Raw genomic sequence first — 21,217 nt, forward strand, 5'->3', positions numbered from 1 at the left:
TGTCTCAAGGGAATGAGCCAGAGAATGACAGCACCTGGTGTCCTCCTCTGGTCCTACATGTGTAGGACACAGACCACCACCACAAGGTCCTGGCTCCAGTGGATGAAACGGGGGAAGGGAGGAAAGAGGGGCAGCTGATGTGTTATTAACTGGCTGGGCTGCCCCAGGCCTCCACCTGCCAAGTCCACCCTGCCGCTCACCAAGGGAGAAGCCGAGGCAGCAGGCAGTGAGCACAGCAGCCAAGATCACACTGAGTTCCTGAGGTTCACCGTGGACCCTGCTACTCCAGCAGTGACAATGGATTCAATGGATTAAAATTTCACACCACAAGACAGTACCCAAACTAGATAGCCCTTGAGTTCCCGAGGGTGCTGAGGGTGAAGGCCACGGCTGCCCTTCTCACACAAGCCACTCGCTCGTGGAGAACAAACTTCCTTTAGGAAACATTTTTTTTTTCGAGACAGGGTTTCCCTGTAGTTTCTAGAGCCTGTCCTGGAACTAGCTCTTGTAGACCAGGCTGGCCTCGAACTCAGAGATCCGCCTGCCTCTGCCTCCCGAGTACTGGGATTAAAGGCGTGCGCCACCAGCGCCCGGCAGGAAACATTTTAGAACTCTTTCAAAACACTTTTTACAAAAAAATCACACCCAAATATAGCTAGCTATGAGATCAAGTTGTAGTGTTAAAATATACCAAAATAATAATATAATAATATAAAATAATACCATCGACTCCCATAACTGTAAGCTTTGAAATGCTATTAAAATACAAGGGACTGCCATATTTAAATGCTGGCACAAAGGCTGGCACAGCTCTCCGGGCGGTGAACACTGGAAACCAGTTCCTATTCTACCTCCCCGCCCCATTCTCCATATGGTCTGTACAAGGTCAAGCACTTTTCAATACTTGCCACATCGTAAACAGGCTCAATGTATAAGAGCTGATGGATGGATGAATGAATGAGTGAATGAATGAATGAATGAATGAACAAATGAACTTAGGGTTAGCCAAAAACGAATGCCTTGTTGGAGCTTCTCTGGAGTTCTCTTTAAAGATTTACTCCCATTTTTAATTATCTGTATATTATGGGGTTGTGCACATGTTTGTGTTGGAGTTACAGGAGGCTGTGAGCCCGCTGCCGTGGGTGCCGGGAACCAAACCCTGGTCCTCTGGGAGACTAGCCTGGGCTCTGGACTGGGTGCGCCATCTCTCCAGCCCCGTCTCCGTGGTTTTGCAAGGTGTGATGCTGAATTACCCTAGAAGTTAGACGTACATCACGGGCTGACTCACCTGAGGGGATAAACCACAGAGCCATGGAAGCGCAGACTACAGATACATGTGGACGGGAGGTGGGAAGAGTCACTTTCCCCGGTTTCCCAAAGTCCCCAGCCTTCCCTTGACACCTGCAATGTCGGACCTCCCTAAGCCATGGCCCTGCTTCGCCCAGTGGTCTGCCAGGTCACAGTGGAACACAGACCAGGGAAGACCATCAAGACACGGTCTGTTCCACTCTTTGGGGGCACCTAAGAACGAAAGTCTCAGTAGGCTAGAATGTATGCTCGTCTTCCAAGCCCATTGTCATGGCCAGGGTTTCAGGACAAGGTGAGAGTCCAGTCTGCCTGGAGGGCACACCTTCATCCCAGGGGGAGGAAGGACCGCACTGCATGCCTGGCATGGGTCTAGGCGTTTGGATATGATGGAGAGGAAGAAACACAAAGATGCCTGAGCTGATGAGCATGAGAGAGAAAGACAGGCTACAAAAGGCGGAGAAGTAAGTGGTACAAGATGCTCAGGATCAGAGAGTGTGAGATACTCACCGAGGAAAGGCTCGGCGGGGAAGCCCTTGCCACACAAGTGTGAGCACCAGAATTAGGATCCCTGGAACTTACATACGGTGGCTCTCCCTGCAATCCCAGCCTGGGAAAGGAAGTCAGTGCGAGCTAGTGAGACCAGCCAGCTCTGGATTTGGTTGAGAGACCCTGTGTCGACGACTAAAGTGGAAGGGTGATGGAGGATAATTCTTCATGTCAACCTCACGCCTTCACATGCATGTTCTCACATGTACATGAGCACCCACACCTGTGCCCACACACACACACAAACTTATGCACACACGCACCACACACATGCATGCATGCACATGTAAACATGCAAACAGAAAGAGAAAAACAAATCAACAAAGTTGTCCTCAAACTGGAAGAGGTTTGACAGCCTGATTTGCGTCAAGCTCACAGCTGCCTATTGACTGCAGAGAGAGATTAAAGCCTCCCACGCTCCCTTTGGGGCAGATGTGGTAAGTCTGATTGTGAAATTCGGTTAGGTGCCTTCTGCGGGGCCTGCCTCCTCCTACACTCCTCAAAACTAGTAACTCAGAGCTGATTGCCTGGTTTTACCTCCCCAGCAGCAGGACCCAGGCGAGCCTGTGGGCGGGGAGCCAGAGGTTGGTTCTATGAGCTGATGCAACGTGCACGGTAGCCTAAGATGGGCTGCCGCTGGCTTCTCAAATCACAACCCTGCATCTGCGCATGGGAGCACGTGAAGGCTCGACGCTGTGGCCCAGACCAAGACCCAGACATGTCACCAATGACTCCACTGTTCCCAGCAGCATTATGCTGGCTAGTTTTGTGTCAACCAAGCTAGAGTCATCTGCGAGGAGGGGGTCTCCATTGACAAAATACCTCCATAAGACTGAGCTATTGATAAGCCTTAATTTTCTTAATTAGTGATTGATGGGGGAGGGCCCAGCCCATTGTGGGTGGTGCAAACTCTGGGCTGGTGGTCCTGGATCCTATAAGCAAGCCAGCTGAGCAAGCCATGATGAACAAGCCAGTAAGGGGCACTCCTTCACAGCCTCTGCATCAGCTCCTGCCTCCAGGGTCCTGCCCCGTTTGAGTTGCTGCCCTGACTTCCTTCAGCGATGGACTTTGATGTGGAAGTGTAAGCCAATGAAAGCCTTTCCTCTCTGAGTCACTTTAGCTTCATCCCAGCGATAGTAACCCTAACCAGCACAGAAATCGGTAGCAGGAGTGAGGTATGCTGTGACCGCCCTGACCATGGGGTTCTGTGGGGGGTTGTAGAAGGACCTTGGAATTTTGGGCTAGAAAAATCACTGGGCCTCCAAAGCTTAGTGAGCTCTTCTGTGGGAGCTTGGAAGACGGGAGCTGCTGAGAGATGCAGACGATGGGGGCCTGGCTTCTTAGGTTCCGAAGGAAAGTTTGAGACAAGCATCTTTGTGCCTTGAGCCGAGGGGGGAGCAAGGCAACACTCATTATATGCCACTGCGTATGTTCCAACCGTAGGGACTCAAGCCTTCCGGAGCCCCGTGATAGGCGCTGGGCATGAGGGTGAAGAGAAGAACTGCTGAGTCTATTTCCACAGTATGTAACAGAACAGTGACACCTAATGCTACATCTGCCACATACAACATTAAGGTCCTGAAGGAACTTACCAAGGCCACAGCATGAGGTCCCCTTTGTGTCATGTGCCCACATTCCTAGATTTGGCTACACCTACCCTTAGCTTCAAACACAGCCCCGTAGCGGCTCCACCTGGCAAACGGAACCCTCGCACCCCTGAGCTGGTCTTCCCACAGGTTGTTCCTGCTCCTAGAGTCACTAGTTCCCTCTCCTCGACCAGCATTGCAGGGTTCAGGCTACAACTCACTTTCCAGTAGACCTTGGGACTCCACTGCCTGAGTGTCCTTAGGCCTCACACTTCCCGCGTCTATAAGCCTCATGCTTGCAGAGCTTTGAAAGAAGCTTCTCTGCTTTGTTCACGAGGTGGATGTCTCTCTCCACGGCTTTTCACGATGCCTGGCACTGAGCAGGCGCTCTGCAATGACTGGGCACTCCATAAGAACAGACACACACAGGGCAGGAGGATGGCTGGCTGACTCCTGAGCACTGCTTAAACCCAGCTCTACTCAGGGCCTTGGCTTCCTGTCTGGGCCACAAGGATAGATCTGTTCTCGGTGGTCCTCCCCACGCCTGACCTTCAAGGCCACCCGACTCTGAGTTCGATGCTTGGGGCGTGATGCTGGTGACACCAGATGCACAAGGCCAGCAGACAGCTGGGCATCTCCCAGGGCTGTCTTCAGCGCTGGGGACAGAGAAGAATGGTGTGTGCTCCTTCCCAGGGGACCTCAACCCTGAAGCCAGCTTTCCAAGGCTGGTGCCACTTCCCACTTCCTCACTAAGTCCCTTCTCCAACCAGGATGTTCTGGGGGAAGAAATGGCAGAAAGACACAGACAGAAGTCATAGTCATTCCTCACAGAGCCAGGCCAGCTTGGGAGACTCAAGCTGGAGGAAGCCATCTCCGAATCACTTCTCACCCATCCTAAAGAGGAAGGTCACAAGCCGCTCCCTCCTGGGAAGAGAGCCTTGGAAGTGGTGCATCTTCCAGGCTGTTGTCTGCAAACAACAGTTCATGGCTACTGGCCCTGGAGATTCTAGCTTCTAGAGACAGAACCTCCAGACCCGGCATCCTGTAACCCACAGCTGTCTGGAGAGGTGTTCTATCTGGAGGGCAAGTGTGGTGGTTTGAATGAGATTGGTCTTCATAGGCTCATCTGCTTGCATGTCTAGTTCCCAGCTGGGGAACTGTTTGGGAAGGATTAGGAGGTGTGTCCTTGTTGAGGAGGTGTGTTACTGGGGGATTTCAAATGCCCATGCCAGGGACCAGTCCTCAAATTCTCTCTCTCTCTCTCTCTCTCTCTCTCTCTCTCTCTCTCTCTCTCTCTCTCTCTCTCTCTCTCTCTCTCTGTGTGTGTGTGTGTGTGGTGTGTGTGTGTGTTTGTGCATAAGCATACTTGCATGTGCCTTCCACCTATGGATGAGGATGTAAATTCTCAGCTACTGATCCAGTTCCACGCCTGCCTGCCTTCATGCTATCATGCTTCTTATCATGATGATCACGCACTAACCCTCTGAAACTACAGGCTACCCTCCCCCCACCCACCCAGTTAAATGCTTTTCTGGTCTAAGTTGCCTTGGTCAAGGTGTCTCTTCACAGCAATAGAGCAGTAACTAAGACAGTGAGGTGGTAAACTTTATAAACTAACATTAGTTCCAATATCGACAAATTAGATGGTTTCTCTTTAGAATGAGAGAAACCCAGCGGTGAGCTGGAGACAGAAGCAGACAGGAAGCATAACCTTTAGGCTCCTCAGTGAACAGTGCAGGCATTGGAAGCAGGACGGGACATCCTCTGCTGGCCCCGGCCCCTCACTTCCAACAGCCTTGCCCAGAACCCAAACTAGTTCACGGGACTTAAGGCCTTTAGTCGCCCTTTAGAAAGACAGAAGCAACTTCAGAGCCCCACCCGGCCACCGGTCTCACATCCATCCTTCGGCAGCTGTACAGGACCTAAAGGCCACCTTGACAAAAGACCAACACCTGGAAGAAGTCAGAAACTTCCTACACAGAATGCCTGCCGGCTACCGGAGGGTCACACACCATCACAGACGGGATCTAGCCACACTTCTGCTAATCCATTGCTTGGCTCTGACAACACCAGCGTCACCTTGGGGAGCACCCTCATGACTTATTCATGGAAGGAACCATCAACACAGTTCTCTTTAGAAATGGCTAATGTGCTCTTAAAAAAATTACTAATATCTGGTCAGCACTAGGCACCAACTGGGGAGCTGAAATCGTCCCTCGGACCTAGTATGAATCAAGACAGTCTGGAGAGTTCCCAAATCTAGGCAACAGGCGTCTGTGACCATAACAGGAGGGAAAGCTCATGGCAAAAGCAGAAGGCAGAAGGTACCTGATTCTTGTCCTCCATTTTCTTGAAATCTTCACACGCTAGCCAAAACAAGACATTTTCTTCACTGAATTCCTTTTTCAAAAATTCCTATGGATAAAGAAGGGGGAAGAGAATCATACGGTGCTCGGCGCTGAGAAAACCTGGGTTTCCTTTAGAAGATGACATGGCAAAAGCGGACAGAGGAGCCTGGTTTAATCATCCCTCAAAAAAAAAAAAAAAAAAAAACAAACTCCACCCGGAAAAACAAAGAACGTGTTTAATGTTGAAGCAAGAATTCCTTACGCATTCACCTTAATGGTTTTGACACTGCAAGGCGGAATGGAAACAAAGCGGGGAACCTATTCGCGTTTCTAGGCTGACAATAAATTACCAAAAAGTAAATTAAAGTGGAAGATATATCGGCCCCTTCCAGACACTGTTTAAACAAAGTGCATTCCTCCAGAGCCAGGCCCTTTTTTTTTTTAAACAAAAGAAAAGAAAACATATTAAGCCTGTCCAAATCACAGTGATGGAGACCATTTGAAGTTGGAGGTGTGCTGTCCTGGGACTGCTGGTCAAGTCAGCACATGGTCAGTTGTGGCTGCATCCAAACCTCCCTGGCATTTAGATGATGCTTACAGTTCTCCTCCCTGCCCCAGGGGCTCCACGGGGACCAGTTGGCTTCTTAGCCTTTCACTTAAAAGGCCAAGTTAGCAAGGGTCAGTATTGGAATTCACGTGTGACCCTCCAATGGGCAGCAACAGTCATAGTGGCAGGGAAAGTTATTTCTTGACAGCATCAGCCCTTCCTGTCCATCAGCCCTTCCCTGTCCATCATCAGCCCTTCCCTGTCCATCATCAGCCCTTCCCTGTCCATCATCAGCCCTTCCCTGTCCATCATCAGCCCTTCCCTATCCATCATCAGCCCTTCCCTGTCCATCATCAGCCCTTCCCTGTCCATCATCAGCCCTTCCCTGTCCATCATCAGCCCTTCCCTATCCATCATCAGCCCTTCCCTGTCCATCATCAGCCTTTCCCTGTCCATCATCAGCCCTCCTTTGGGAGATTCCCTCCCCCTGCTTCACTTTGTCAGCTACCACCCAGCCTCTCTCACCAGTACTGATGCATCCAAAGAGGCTCTGAGACTGGAAAGAACAAACCTTCATGCCCGAGAGACCCAGATCATCCCTGCCAGTCCTGGTAATCCTTCCAGAACCCACACTAGTAGAACATCCTCCCCTACCACTCCACTCTCCCTATTCCCAATATATGAAAACCAGAGACAGACTGTATGTCCCTTTGGAAGTCCAACGTGGTCATGAAAGATGAGCAGTTCTTAGGCTCTAGCTGGAGCAGACAGTGATAAACATTGTCCTGGTCCCTGTGAATCCACTCCCATCATACGCATATCTAAGTTTTTCCTATTGCATCAGTTCCAATGAACAATGAAAAGACAAACCCTGAATCTCTTCACGCCTTCTGGGTCTTCCAGAAGATTCTCCAAGGAGGTTGCCCACTTAGCCGTGCTCTTGAGGCCTTGGTGGCTGCTGCTGGAGCTCCCATCACCATCATGGATATCTACGAGACACAGTTCAGACAATGTCACCACCCAAAGAGTCTGTCTGGTGCAGACAGCGCACGTGAGGCTATCACTGTCAATCTGTACTGCACGGTCACTACCGCTGTCACCAAACCAACGTGTGCTAGGGCTTGTCACAGAAGACTCTACTGAGGTAGGTGGGGGCCACTATTCCCTCTGTGGTTCAGTAAAAAATAGGTTAAGACAAAAAAAAATGAGGCTCAGAGCAAGGGACTTGCCATTTCTGTTATGTCCTGTGAAGTCCCAGTTTGTCCACTGGCCCTTGCATCTCTCTGCAACCCACCGCCCATGGACCCCTGACCCAGCATCGACTCCTTCCTCTCCTCTTTTGCAGTTATGGTGACTCTATGGATCTGAAAACTCCAATGTAGCAGTGTGTTCCTTCCGTGGTACATAAGGAAGAGTGTGAAGCAGGGACAGGGTGAGGATGATCACACCAAGAGGTGTCAAGAGACGCAGGCATCAAGATAAATATCTTCATGCATTTTTTTAAATTCAAAATTAATGCTCAGAGAATCCAAAATGGGGCTAGGAATGTATGTGTGGGGTAGAAAGCCTGCCTAGCATGTGCAGGGTCCATCCTGGGCTCTATCCCGAGTCCCAGAACAAAGAAAATCCATGATAAGCAAACGCCAACATTTTAAATAACGCAGCAATAGTCCCCATGTTTCCTTCCATCTGGATCCCAAGCGTGGTTTTGCATCATACTTCTCCAGTTTTTATTAAAATTCTGATGTTGAGTTCATCGTGAAGGGCTCTGCATTAGTTCAGTTTAGTTTCTTTTTTTAAAAAAAAAATATGTCATATCTCTAAAAAACATAGCTGGGGATGTGGCGCAGTTGGGAGAGTGTGCTTGCCCAGCATACACAGAGCCCTGGGTTCCTTCCTTACATACACAAAGCAGCCATGGTAGCACCTGCCTGGGATCCTAGCCCTGGGGAGGTACAGAGATCAGGAGTTCAGTCATCCTTGGCCCCATAGTGAGTTCAAAGCCGTCTTGAGAAACATGAGATGCTGTCATGAATGAATGAATGAATGAATGACCTATCACCAACCCCGAGGCAGCCCCCTAACCTGGTGGTGCACAGGGTGAATGGGTGACTGCATGGAAGATCTTACATGAACAGGGTTGACAGTTAACAACCTCTTTACCAAAGAAAGAGTGAAAGAGGGTCTCAGACTATCACACTGGGGCCACAGGCTGAAGGAGGAAGCAATGCATAAAACACGTCTATGGCCCTGACTCAGTCCTAGAATCACGGGAATCACGGGAAATCTGCCGGCATGCACTTTGGGTGGGTCCAAGTTCAAAGCCCAGCTTGACTGGCTTGAGACACAGAAGGTTGTGGTAAAATTCATGCATGCATTGCAGAGGAGCCTCTGAGCTCAAGGTCATCTAGGGGATTCAAGACAGACCGTATATGTTCTCCTCAGCAGGTAGGAAGATTTTACATGTTCCCAACATGAAGAAATGAGGGGACGCTGAAGTGGTAGATACGGCAATTACCCTAACCCGATCCTGATACGACATTCGTTTAAATGTCCCACCGTATCTACCAAATATATAGAATTATTGTGTCTCTGTAAAAGAATGAAAATATCACCATGCACAAAACTCAAGTCCAAATAGATCAAAGACCTTAACATAAAGCCAGTCACACTGAACCTTATAGAAGAGAAAGTAGGAAGTACACTTGAATGCATTGGCACAGGGAATCACTTCCTAAATAGAACCCCAGTAGGACAGACACTGAGAGAAACAATTAATAAATGGGACCTCCTGAAAATGAAAAGCTTATGTAAAGCAAAGGACATGGTCAACAAGACAAAACAACAGCCTACAGAATGGGAAAAGATCTTCACTAAACCCACATCAGACAGAGGTCTGATCTCCAAAATATACAAAGAACTCAAGAAATTGGTCATCAAAAGAACACATAATCCAATTAAAAAAATGGAGTACAGACCTAAACAGAGAACTCTCAACAGAGGAATCTAAAATGGTTGAAAGACACTTAAGGAAATGCTCAACATCCTTAGTCATCAGAGAAATGCAAATCAAAACAACTCTGAGATTCCATCTTACACCTGTAAGAATGGCCAAGATCAAAAACACGGATGACAACTTATGCTGGAGAGGTTGTGGGGAAAAGGGAACACTTCTGCATTGCTGGTGGGAATGCAAGCTGGTACAGCCCCTTTGGATATCAGTGTGGCGATTTGTCAGGAAATTAGGAAACAACCTTCCTCAAGACCCAGTAATACCACTTTTGGGTATATATCCAAAGGACGCTCAATCGTGCCACAAGGGCATGTGCTCAACTATGTTCATAGCAGCATTGTTTGTCATAGCCAGAACCTGGAAACAACCTAAATGCCTCTCAACTGAAGAATGAATAAGGAAAATGTGGTACATTTACACAATGGAGTACTACACAGCGGGAAAAAAATAACAACATCTTGAAATTTGCAGGCAAATGGATGGATCCAGAAAACATCACTTTGAATGAGGTAACCCAGACCCAGAAAGACAATTATCATATGTACTCATAAGTGTTTTTTAAACATAAAGCAAAGAAAAACAGCCTACAAATCACAATCCCAGAGAACCTAGACAACAATGAGGACCCTAAGAGAGATATACATGGATCTAATCTACATGGGAAATAGAAAAAGACAAGATCTCTTGAGTAAATTGGAAGCATGGGGACCATGGGAGAGGGTTGAAGGGAGGGGAGAAGCATGGAGAGGAGCAGAGAAAAATGTAGAGCTCAATAAAAATCAATTAAAAAAGAAAAATTCCTAAATAAAATCAATTTGGTTACAAAAAAGGAATTATTATGTCTCCATTGGGTGGACAAAAAAATAGGAAGTCCATCTGAGAGCAGCACACTGTCTGTCCCTTTCTCCCCTTTCTGGAAATAACAACCTACTGAAGGAACTGTATTTACAGTTAGTACAACACTAAAGACAATGTTATATTCAAAAAAAATCTAAGAGAAAGTTAAGTTTCAATTAAGAGACCAACAAAGTAAATTACTTTTAAAGCATGGTTGAAAAAAATCTTATACCTTATTAATCACTAAAAATAGTTGAAATGCTTTTTTAAGAAAATTCATGCCAGAACACACTAGACTTGGGCCCAAAGAGTTGGTGAAGTGCCTTGCATACAAGTATGAGGACCAGGGTTCGATTCCCAGCACCCATATGTGAGCCCCAGGCCACTGAGAGACTCTGCCTCAATAACAAAGTGGACGGCTACTAAGGAACAACACTCAAAGTTGTCCACTCACTTCAACACATATGTACATACACTTACATGCATATCTGTACACACACACACGTGCACACACACACACACACACAGAGAACACTAGACTTACTAGTTGACAGCTGCTATTCTTTTAGGGTGCAAAGCAACACATCCTAACCTTGATTTTACCTGGCATCTTGAGAGAGGGTCCCACTATGTAGCCTATACTAGCCTGGAACTCACAGACTTCTACCTTGGTCTTTCTGGGGCTGGAGTTGCCTGTCTGAACACCACAGATAGCTCCACACCTTAACCTCTTAATTTTCTGGGGCTCCATCTCCTGCACCCCTAGAAAACAGCATCGGAGACCTAGGGATGGTGTGTCGATGCTTGCCGTCATGACAGATACTCATAATAGTGTGAGAAATTATTTGTGGCAGCGTCGTTCCTCTCCCCATCGAAGCCAGTTCCCCAGAACACCTACCAAACACCCTGCTGACTTCCCGAAGTGACTCTCTCTAGCTCGTGGGTAAGAAATGAGTTCCTGGCTCCTATCCGTCATGGAATGTCAAACTCTGGACACAGTTTCTCCCCACATATCAGATTTTTAAATCATCATTATAAGCGGTTTCCTGAAGCAGGCTCATTCTGCCAAGCATCCCGGTCACCTGCCTTCTGTCTTCTGCCTCGAGAACACTGCTTGAGCATTGACTCCACTGCCCTGTCAGATTCTCGTGAGCAAATAAACAGCAGGACACGAGCCCTGTTCTAGGAGCGACCTCGGGCCGCCACAAGTTCTCTTCCATGTTTTCAGCCGTGGCCTGAAAGGATGCCAGAATCCTTGGCGCTCCCTTAAATAATCAACCACACCATGCTAGGGGGCTCACCGCCCTGCTCTCTGGCAAATGAATGCACTTGGTGGGTTGCTCTCAGGCCACTGAAAGCTGGCTTTGCTGCTGGGGAAATGCAAACACCCCTTCACTGCTGATGTTACTCCAGATCTGTGGATTAGCTTTTAGTGGCAGCTTTCAGCTGTACAAAAAGTGAGATGGCCCCTTTGGTACCTGCAGCCAAACCCTAGCACCCACATACAGCATACAGCAATACCTATATAAGCCCAGTGGTAGGGGGCAGAGATAGGACTCGGTGGCTCACCCACAAGGCAGTAAAGCCAATCACAGGATCCCAGGTTCAGTGAGAAACCGTGTCCCCAAATAACAAGGTGGAAGTGATTGAGGAAGACACGTGACATCAGTCTCTGGCTTCCACACATATGCTGTGCTCATGCACACATACACAGAAGGCATGTGCACATGCACACATATAAACACAGAGTTGTACAACTCCAGGTCCACTATTCAGACTTCCTTCTTAGACTAGAAACAGAAGTGCAAGAAAACAGCTTGTCCTGGATGACATGTTTACAGAATCACCACATGGAACCAGCGGGACCTATCTAGCCCCATCAGGACTGCTTCCATAGGACTCCAGAGTCCTTGGAACACAAGGAATGGTAGCCTCTCACTGGTATGCTCCAGGGCTCTCATCTCCCTTGGGCCAAGACATAATAATACTGGGTGGTTTTTCAGGAGACACTTAGAAAGGTATTCTCAAAAGTCCTGGTTCCTGGTGTTTTGACTTCAGAGCTCCATGTGTGTTTAATTATGTGTATGTATGAGAGGGGTATGAGCACACGAGTGCAGTGCCCAAGGAGGCCAGAAGAGGACACCAGAGCTGGAGTTCCGGGTGGTTGTGAGCTGATGGACCAGCAGGCTGAGAACCAAACTCAAATCTTCCCGGAGTGGTCTGCGCTCTTAGCTGCTGAGCCTCGTTAGGACTTCAGTTCTCTTAACTACAAGAAAGCCTTCCCTCTGGTCCACCTCTGCCACTGTAACTTTCCCACAGGCTTCTCCCAGCTCCTGTCATGTGTTTTCACTTTCTTTGGATATTGGTTTGGATCTTTTCCAAGACTTCAGATTGACTTTAAGGGTTTTTGTTGCTTGTTTTTCAATATGGGGGATTGACTCCAGGACCTCGCACGTGCCAGGCAAGTGTTCTACCACTAAACTGTGTTCCCACCCACCACCTCTCCTTCCCCCCTCCCCCTCCCTCTCCTCTTCTTCATTCGGAGAAAAGGTTGCCCGGGTTGCCCTTGAACTCACTCTGTAGCCCAGATAGGTACTGATCTTGGCAGTCATCCCTCCTCAGCCTCCTGAGGAACTGGGATTATAGGTCCATGCCATCAAACCCAGCCTGACTTTCAAACCAGATGAAGACTTTTGCTGTTGTTACAACAGATCTTCAACATCTGCAAACATAACTCACTTAATGGCATCTATATTTTGTCTATCTTTTCATTTCTGTAACAACATGCCTGAGGCAGGCTACTTTATAAAAACAAGAGGTTTATTTTGGCTCATTGATTCAGCTCCCAGAGGCCCCAGGTCTAAATAGCACATCTGGGTAATGTTTCTTCCACTTTCCTAAGACCTCACAATGGGAACTGGACTTCAAGACAGGAACTTTGAGACAGAGCCAAACTGCACCCAGATCATGGCAAGCCATCATCCCCAGGCTCCCGTAAGAGAGATCACCAGCCCGCTCCATCTGGTGTCACCAGTAAAGACACCCTGAAGTCACCATAGTTCTTTGACTCAGTGTTCCTGCTCAGAAGACTTAATCTAAGTTTTGGGTATAGACTATCTCAGTTCCCTTTAAACATGATATTTCACCTTGTAACACACAAGAGAAAGAAAAGCTTTTCTCAATAGCAAGCAAGCTTACTTCTAAGCTTAAGAACATGGTGGCACATGTCTGTAACTGTGGCAGGAGGAACCCTGGAAGTTCAAGGCCAGGCTGACCCACGTAGGGAGGTCCAGACCAGCCATGGCTATGTGGGGAGACTGTCTCATAATACTACCATGACCAATACTAATAACGACAATAAAAACAGAAAAAAGTCAAGCAACACCAAGATTTCACAGCCGCCCAAACTTCGTCCTCAAACCTTGTCCTTAAAATTCAGGTACTCTCTCATTCATATGGGTGTGTACATGCATCTCTCTCTCTCTCTCTCTCTCTCTCTCTCTCTGTGTGTGTGTGTGTGTGTGTGTGTGTCATCTTCAGTGTCAGCGACTCTCCACTTTACTTTTTGAGTCTGAATTGAGAACACTTTTACCCAGAACTGGCTGGTTCTGCCAGACTAGCTGACCACAAGCCCCAGGGATCCTCCTGTATCCGCCCCACTCCCCAGAACTGGGATTACAATCGCAAACTACACTGGCTTCTTCTGCCTGCGTCTGGGATCACACTCAGGTCTCTATGCATTCAGAGAGCAAGCACTTGACTGCCCGAGCCAGCTCCATCAGCCTGTTCATCCTTTTTCATTGTAGATGATAAGGCAGGAAAGCAGGCTTAGAATGCCCAGGTTGGGGCGGGAGGGGGTACATTAAACGTGCTTTTCCAGCAGCGTTAAGATTTCTCAAGCTATAAGAAGCAAGTTGCAGTAATATGAGTTTGTCTCATTTTTTTCTGTTCACATTTTGTGATGAAGAAAGGGGGTTCTATGGTTGCTCGGCTGTTTTCTGTTTTCTTTTCCCTTTTACTCGCAACTACCTCTTTTCAGATCTTCACAGTTTTGCATGCCTGGCCCTAGTTTTTCAGTAAATTTCTCTTTAGCTGATGACAACACCACTTACAAATCGTTTGCCAGGTGTGAGGCTGCGCGCCACATGTTCACGGCTGTTGAATCATTTCAGCCTCGCAAAGCAGTCTCGTGTGACATTTACAACATCCCCATTTTACGGGTGAAGAAGCTGAGATGTGAGACCTGTTAGGGTCACCTAGCTGGGAAGTGGAAATTGTGGCCCAAAGGCAGACAGATAGTTTGGCTTCAGGGCACCTGTCCTTTCCCACAAGGCTCCATCGCTGTGTTTAATTTTGACTTCTGCTCATCTTTATATTGAAAGGCCAGAAAAGAGCAGCTTGAAGGAGGCTGACAACAGCAGGATGTGGTGGCGCACACCTTTAGTCCCAGCGTTTGGGAGGCAGAGGCAGGCACATCTCTGAGTTCGAGGCCAGCCTGGTCTATATAGTGTTCGGCCAGAGCTCTGTGGAGACTGAGAGACTAATAATAATCACAGTATGGGGAAGATTGAGAAACTTGCGGTCAACTCCATACTGAGTGAGCTGGGTGGGGGGGGAGTCCTGTGAGACGAGGGAGAAGCATCTAGCACACGGACGGCACATGCAGTTTCTTTTCTATCAGTGCTGTTTCTGTGTGGTTTCTGACTGACTTCGCTAAAAGCCTGTCTCCGAAGAGGTGTGCAGCACGGCCGTGCAGATGGCTGGAGCATGTTGCTTGCGATCCATTTCGTAATACATTATTTATAGTAGCTATGAAGTCACGGCTAATCGAGACTTTCTCCAGACAGGAATTCCCTAGAAATCCATACTCCAAAGGCATCTGCAGCACTCAACTGACCTGAGTGCTTGCGGCTTCGCTTTCTGCTACCGCTCTGTAGGGGAGAGCTATGAAGGACCGTAAGTGGACCATTTCCCCCATTCAAATAATATTTTAATAAGCTCTCAACATCCAACTTCCTCAATAGCCGAGGCAACTTACATCTTCACAAGATCTGCTCTAAGTACCAGCAACTCACAGCACACTGAAGGGGACAGAGGAGACATTCACATCCAGGAAAAGGCGGAGATGTTAGCCCTAAATTCTAGTTAGACAGCGCACCTCCCTTCCTTCCAAGCACTCTCCTCCGAGCCCAGTGCGGTGGCTCTCAGCTATAACCCAGTACCTTGAAGGCTGAGAGGTAGGACTAGGCCAACATCAGCTACATAGCAAAATCCCCAGACCAGTCCAGTGTGAGCTCCAAAAGACCCTGGCTCAAAAAAAAAAAAAAAAAAAAAAAAAAAAAAAAAAAAAAAAGAAGAGGGGGTGGGTACAAGAAAGAAAGAAAAAGGAAGGAAAACAGATACACTCCTTAGCATGAGATTTCAAGCAAAGGCTGTACCCACAAAACTTATTCAAAAGCTCGTATCTTCCACACCACATGGAGCATAATACGTTTTTTTAAAAGTTATATCCCAATATAGAAGCAGAGACTCTGTTTGTTTTAACTGGTGATCTGCTTAAGGCTCCACAGAAACTGGCTCATGGAAATCCTGTATTTAAATATTACTTTACGTATTTATCACTCCAATTATCATCTATCCTTTGAGAACTACCTTACAGGCATGCAAGGGCCCGGCTGGGGAGACAGCAAAGTGTGGCAGTGAGCAAAGAAAGAAAGAAAGAGAGAGAGAGAGAGAGAGAGAGAGAGAGAGAGAGAGAGAGAGAGAGGAGGGAGGGGGGAAGAAAGAAAGGAAAGAAAAAGAAAGAAGAGAAAAAGAAAGAAAGAAAGAAAGAAAGAAAGATAGAAAGAAAGAAAATTAAATTTAAAAGTTTTAAAACAAGCTTACTAAGAACTGGCACGTAAGACAAGAACAGGAAAACAGGCCGCAGAGGGTGCACAGCTCCGAACATGCACTGTGACACTTTGATCAGAGAGCTCGAGACTCAAAGGCAGGCAAGGGTGTACAAAGTCACAGCACTCTCTATGTGACAACCTCCTCCCTAAGCCCCGCTCCATCCCTCAAGTCAAGAACTGGTTCTGCAGGGGCTGGGGGCAATCCTTACTGTCCATGCTCCGGTCCACGCAGACCCAACCACCGCTGCCTTCTCAAAGCCGCTTGGTAGGAGAAAGGCCGGAGCTCAGGGCACCCTGACGCCTGCCGTCAGGTCCAGAAAGAAAACAATACTCAACATCCTCTTTTGGGTGGACTAAACAACAGATGGCCAGAGCTTTCAGCATCGCCTAGAGGGAAGGAAATAAGATGCCACGGTCTCACACTCTGGCTTGCGCCCTCCCAACAATCCCCGCTTTCTAGGTGGCAAAGAGGTCCGGGAAAACAATGACGGCACCCAGCTGGGAGGTGGGGCCAGCCTGGGCTACAAAGTGAGTTCCAGGACAGCCAGGACTGTTACACAAGGAAACCCTATCTCAAAACAACAACCACAATAGCAATAATGGTCCCGAGGCCCTGGAAAAAAGCGGCAATGGTCCTAAGGGCCTGTCACCGACTTCCCTTGTCTACAAGAACAGGGCTTTGATATTTATGCTTAAATGTATCTTTCCTCCCCCACACTGTCTTCCCGGTCTCCTCACTTCCAGAAAAGGGACTTCTGGGTTAGGGGTGTGGCTCAGTGGTAGAGCACTTACCCACCATGCACAGGGCCCCTCATTAATCCCAAACGCTATAAAATTGTCAGAATCAGTCATGCTGTCTTTGCGTGTGCGGGGGCGGGCAGTTTTAAGGCAAGGTCTTCCTGTGTAGCTCTTGGCTGGTCTCAGACACCTAACAACCCCAGCCTGGATGTCATCCATGAATTAACCCATATATTTATTTTCTTTCTTGCTTGATTGGTTGGGTTTGTTGTTGTTTTTTGGTGTGTGTGCATGTGTGTGTGCATGCATGTGTGTGCGTGCGTGCATGCGTGCGTGTTCGTGCGTGTGTGTGTGTGTGTGTGTGTGTGTGTGTGTGTGTGTTGAGGGGGGCTCCATATAATTCTGATTGGCCTTGACTTGCTATGCAGCCAAGGATGATCTTGCATTTCTGATGCTTCTGGTGCTAGAATCCACCATGTTGTACTGCAGATTGAATTCAGAGCACTCTCTTCACTGAGCTACGCCCCCAGCCCACATCTTTCTCTTTGTGTGTCTCTTCCTGTGTGTGCTGGTGCGTGTGCACAAGTCCAGCTGAAGACTGTGGTGTCCCTCGGGCACTGCCCACCTTGATTTTTGATACAGAGTCTCTCATTGGCCAGGAACTACTAACCAGACCAGGCTCACTGGCCAGTGAGCTCCTGGGACCCACATGACTCCTCGTCCTCAGTGCTGGGATTACAAGCATGCGCCACCCTCAGGGTTCTGGCGATTGAGGCCTGGTCCTCGTGTTGAATAAACAGCACTTTACCAATTGTACACTCTCTCCTGGCTCCAGTCCACACATTTCTCAAGAACAAAGATGATGTGTTCCTCAGGGGGTCAACCCCACATCTGGTACTCCTAAATACGGTTTATAATGATCAATCCCTTCACAGGAATGAGCTAAGCTGAGCACTGATCCAGGGTTCGGAGGCGCTGAGAGGAAGAAGGGCTACCGAAAACAGGTGACAGTCACTGAGACTATACAGTAACCAACAGAAATAAGGCCCACAGAGGTGAAGGAACTAACTTACTGCAAAGAAGAAAGCAACAGGATGGAGGGGCTCAGGTTCTGTTTCAGAAGCCGGGAAGGAAACTGAAGTAAAAGATGCAACACGTGAAAACCTTTTAGTCAGGGATTTACTGTGAATGGAGAAAAGAAGCCAGGAATTCCCAGACGGCAGGGAAGGAGACAGGGAAGAAGCCATCAACTCCAGACTGGGTCACTAAATATTTAACAAGCTGAGTGAGTAGATGTGTACACAGGTAGCCCTCGACTAGGGTCGGAGACAGGTTATCTTGTCTGTTCCACTGGAAATGAACGTCTGGAGACCCAACTTTCCTTCTTCCAAGACAAGCTACTGTCAGGTGCCAAGGATCAATCAGCCTTGGAGGAAGGACACCCTCAGGAGGTAGGAATGCCCAATACCTCTACCGGTTGAGTGGGGGCGGGAGGATGGGTTGACAAGAACAGCCCAGGTAGAGTCAGCAAGGCAACCTGGGCACAAGACATGGCCCTCAAGAGATGGGAATCAGATTCAAAGAGAAATTTGTCCCTGGAAGTCTGCAGGGGCTGTTTCACATGGTGGACGCCTCCTGACAGCCCTTATCAAGAGGCTGTTGCTATTGCCTGTCTGAGGCCCCTCTTGTCTGACTACCACCCCCAGGCTGCCGCAGCGGACAGCTATCTGGGGGAAGCAGAAGCGACCAGAATATATTTAGTACAGTATAAACAAGTTCTTAGAACGCAGCATGAGGGGGCCAAGGGGGATCACTCAGCTCAAGGAGGGAAGTGCATCCAACTTCTGTGGGGTCCGAGTTGGATATTTTGGGAAAACTCTTTAAAAGCAAAGGTCACTCTGGGGCAGACCACTTGCCTCCGTGTGTAACACCAACCGCTGCAGTTTAACTTCTGGCCTTTCCCCCAGCGGTATGGGAAAGCAACACCAGCGGTCAGGTCTGTGGCCCTGGAACAGGTACATGCTACATTGTTTCTAAAACTGCACTTCAGTTTGGGAATGCAGCATGGCCATATGCAAAAGCATCCAAAATGCATGTGTCTGTCATGATTCGGGGTTCTGTTTGTATTATATTCGGGCCAAATTGAATTCAAAGCCACAAGCGGGCTATTCGCCACTGCTCTGTAGAGCATGAAAGAGAAAGAAAGGGAAGCTAGTAACTCCTACACTTTATCATATCCAGCATTGCATTTGGAACTCCCCGTGTTTACCACTGGCTCTACTGTTACTAATTTGAACACGTATTTATCGGAATTAGAGTCTGTAGTTAAGGGCCAGCAAAATGGCTCAGTGGGTAAATAAATATGTCTGTATCTAAGCCTAATGACCTGAGTTTCATTACTGGGACCTGTACTGTAGAAGGGGGAGAACTGATTTCCACAGGTTGTCCTCTGATTTCCACTGTAAGCTGTGGCATGCACACAGACAGACAGACAGACAGACACACACACATGATAAATGTAATTTAAAAATTTTTAAAATTAAGTGTGTAGTTAAGTCCTCAGCTCTCTGAAATCTACTATACAGAGGTTCATCAAGTCTGGATGCCTGACATGTTTTGTCCCACCACAGTTGACTTCAGCCCACCTATGACTTAGCAACCAGTTCCCAGATATCCTGAATATTTAGCGATTGGGTCTTGCAAGCCGCACTGAGGCAGCACCAGCACAGCTCTGTAGCACAGAGAGGTCCAAGGACATTCATTATTTAGCGTCACTGAATGAGGGATTCAGGGTTGGAATCAGAAGTTTAACCCCGGTGCTTAGAACCTGAACACCATCCCGTGGCCTGTGTCAACCATCCACACTCACAAGGGAATCCGACCACACAGGCAACACTAATGGAACACTTTAATTCATGTTAGGCAGCAGTGCAAACTCTACAAATAATTCCATGAAATCTGACTTTAGTAAGGTCGTCTTAAATATTTAATGAAATGATTTGCATGAATTGACGGGTGGAGGGCCGGCTCCAATTAAGCACTTAAAGCTCCACTTTGCACAACCCGATGCCTCACAAAGAAGTTACACAGCTGGTGAGCCACCACCGTGGGATTCAGTCTGTCTGACTGCAGTCACTTAACCACAGTTGACGTTTAGGGGTAAAGAGGAAACCGGCTGACACGTAATGACTCTCAGGGCGACAGGGAAGCAAGCGGGTGAACTCCGAACCAAAGTCAAGCAAACAAACAAACGTAGGTTTGAAAGATCCACCAACTAAGTGTGTGGCACAGGTTACCCAACGCCCTGGCTTCAGGACCCCACCCCTCCTACCCGGCTATTCTGAGTGAAGACAGGAGGAAAATGAAGAAGACGTCAACACAGCTCCTGGCCACAACATAAGCCATCATTTGTTAGGTGTTATGAACAAAAAGGATGACAAGATTCGAATCACTGTTTCTGCGCTGTGGGTTCTTTGTCTTGCCAACTTGCCCCAAACTGTGGGTCGGGTTAGTCCAAGACAAAGTGACTCTTCCGCCGTGTCACACAAGTACCTTCCCCGCCCTGGGGTGCAACCACCTTGGGACTCCACTTTTTGGCGCCGCGGGGCCGGGCCGCTCCGGGAGATGCAGAGGTCCGGTGGAGCATCCTTCCCACCTCGACCCGCGGTGGGGGCTGCACACAGGAGGGGAGCCTGGCTCCCACGCTGCCTCAGAGTGTGAGGCTGTTCTGTGTCGCCCGTGCCTCCCAGATCTTCTTCAGAAGAAAAAAAGAAAGAAAGCTGCTGTAGCTCCTGCTTCAAGCCTAACTTCCTCCCGGGGCGGCTCCCCGGCTCTGCGCTCCCGCCGTGGCTGGGACAGAGCGAGCGGGGAGGAGCGCAGCTGCTGTCCGGGCGGCACGGCAAGCCGCGCCAGGGGACCCCACCACGACCCGGCCCTTCCTGCGCCCCAGCGCTCACAGCCGCTTACCAGACGGCGGCCGCTTCCTGCTAAGTCGGCTCACGGCGCGGGTGAACATCGCCGCGGGCTCCGGGAGGACGGAGCAGCCGGGCGGCTCGGCTGCTGAGCCCGAAGAGGGTAGAGAGGAGGAGGAGCCCGCTCGACGCCGCCCCTCCAGGCCCCGCCCGCCGCCTCCTCCCCGCCGCTCTCCCCTCTCCCTGCCCACCCGCGCCCGTGGGCACTGAGTCCAGCCCCCAGCTCCCCGCGCAGGGCAGGGCGCGGTGGCCTCGGGTGACCCTCAGCTCCCGCGCACATCCCGGTCCCTCCCCTCGCGGCCTGGGAGAAGCACAGCATTTCTTGTCCCTGCCAGGCCCGACCGAGTCACCTCCCAGATCGCCACCCCCCATGCCGCCCCCGGGTCTACCCGACTCCGAGTCCGTGGGTGCGCGGCCTGCTCACTCCGC

General features: G+C 48.9%; 1 protein-coding gene across 3 annotated transcripts in view; it reads right to left on the reverse strand.

Annotated features, from left to right (window-relative positions):
• The window catches only part of Rgs10 (regulator of G protein signaling 10), a 37,649-nt gene extending 16,758 nt beyond the window's left edge, over positions 1 to 20,891 (reverse strand). The window contains exons 1-3 of one of the 3 annotated variants that reach the window (XM_038344443.2): positions 20,784 to 20,891; positions 7,206 to 7,324; positions 5,769 to 5,855 (exon numbers count right to left, since the gene is read on the reverse strand). In XM_038344443.2, coding sequence (XP_038200371.1) covers positions 5,769 to 5,855; positions 7,206 to 7,324; positions 20,784 to 20,832 — 255 coding nt within the window. In that variant the 5' untranslated portion in view covers positions 20,833 to 20,891. Of the gene's footprint in view, positions 1 to 5,768; positions 5,856 to 7,205; positions 7,325 to 16,288; positions 16,384 to 20,783 lie in introns of those variants that run through there. The other 2 variants (XM_038344448.2, XM_038344454.2) reach the window with 2 other exon arrangements.
• Between the last annotated feature and the right edge of the window lie 326 nt (positions 20,892 to 21,217).

This window comes from Arvicola amphibius, chromosome 1 (assembly GCF_903992535.2).
Source record: "Arvicola amphibius chromosome 1, mArvAmp1.2, whole genome shotgun sequence".
NCBI lineage: Eukaryota > Metazoa > Chordata > Mammalia > Rodentia > Cricetidae > Arvicola > Arvicola amphibius.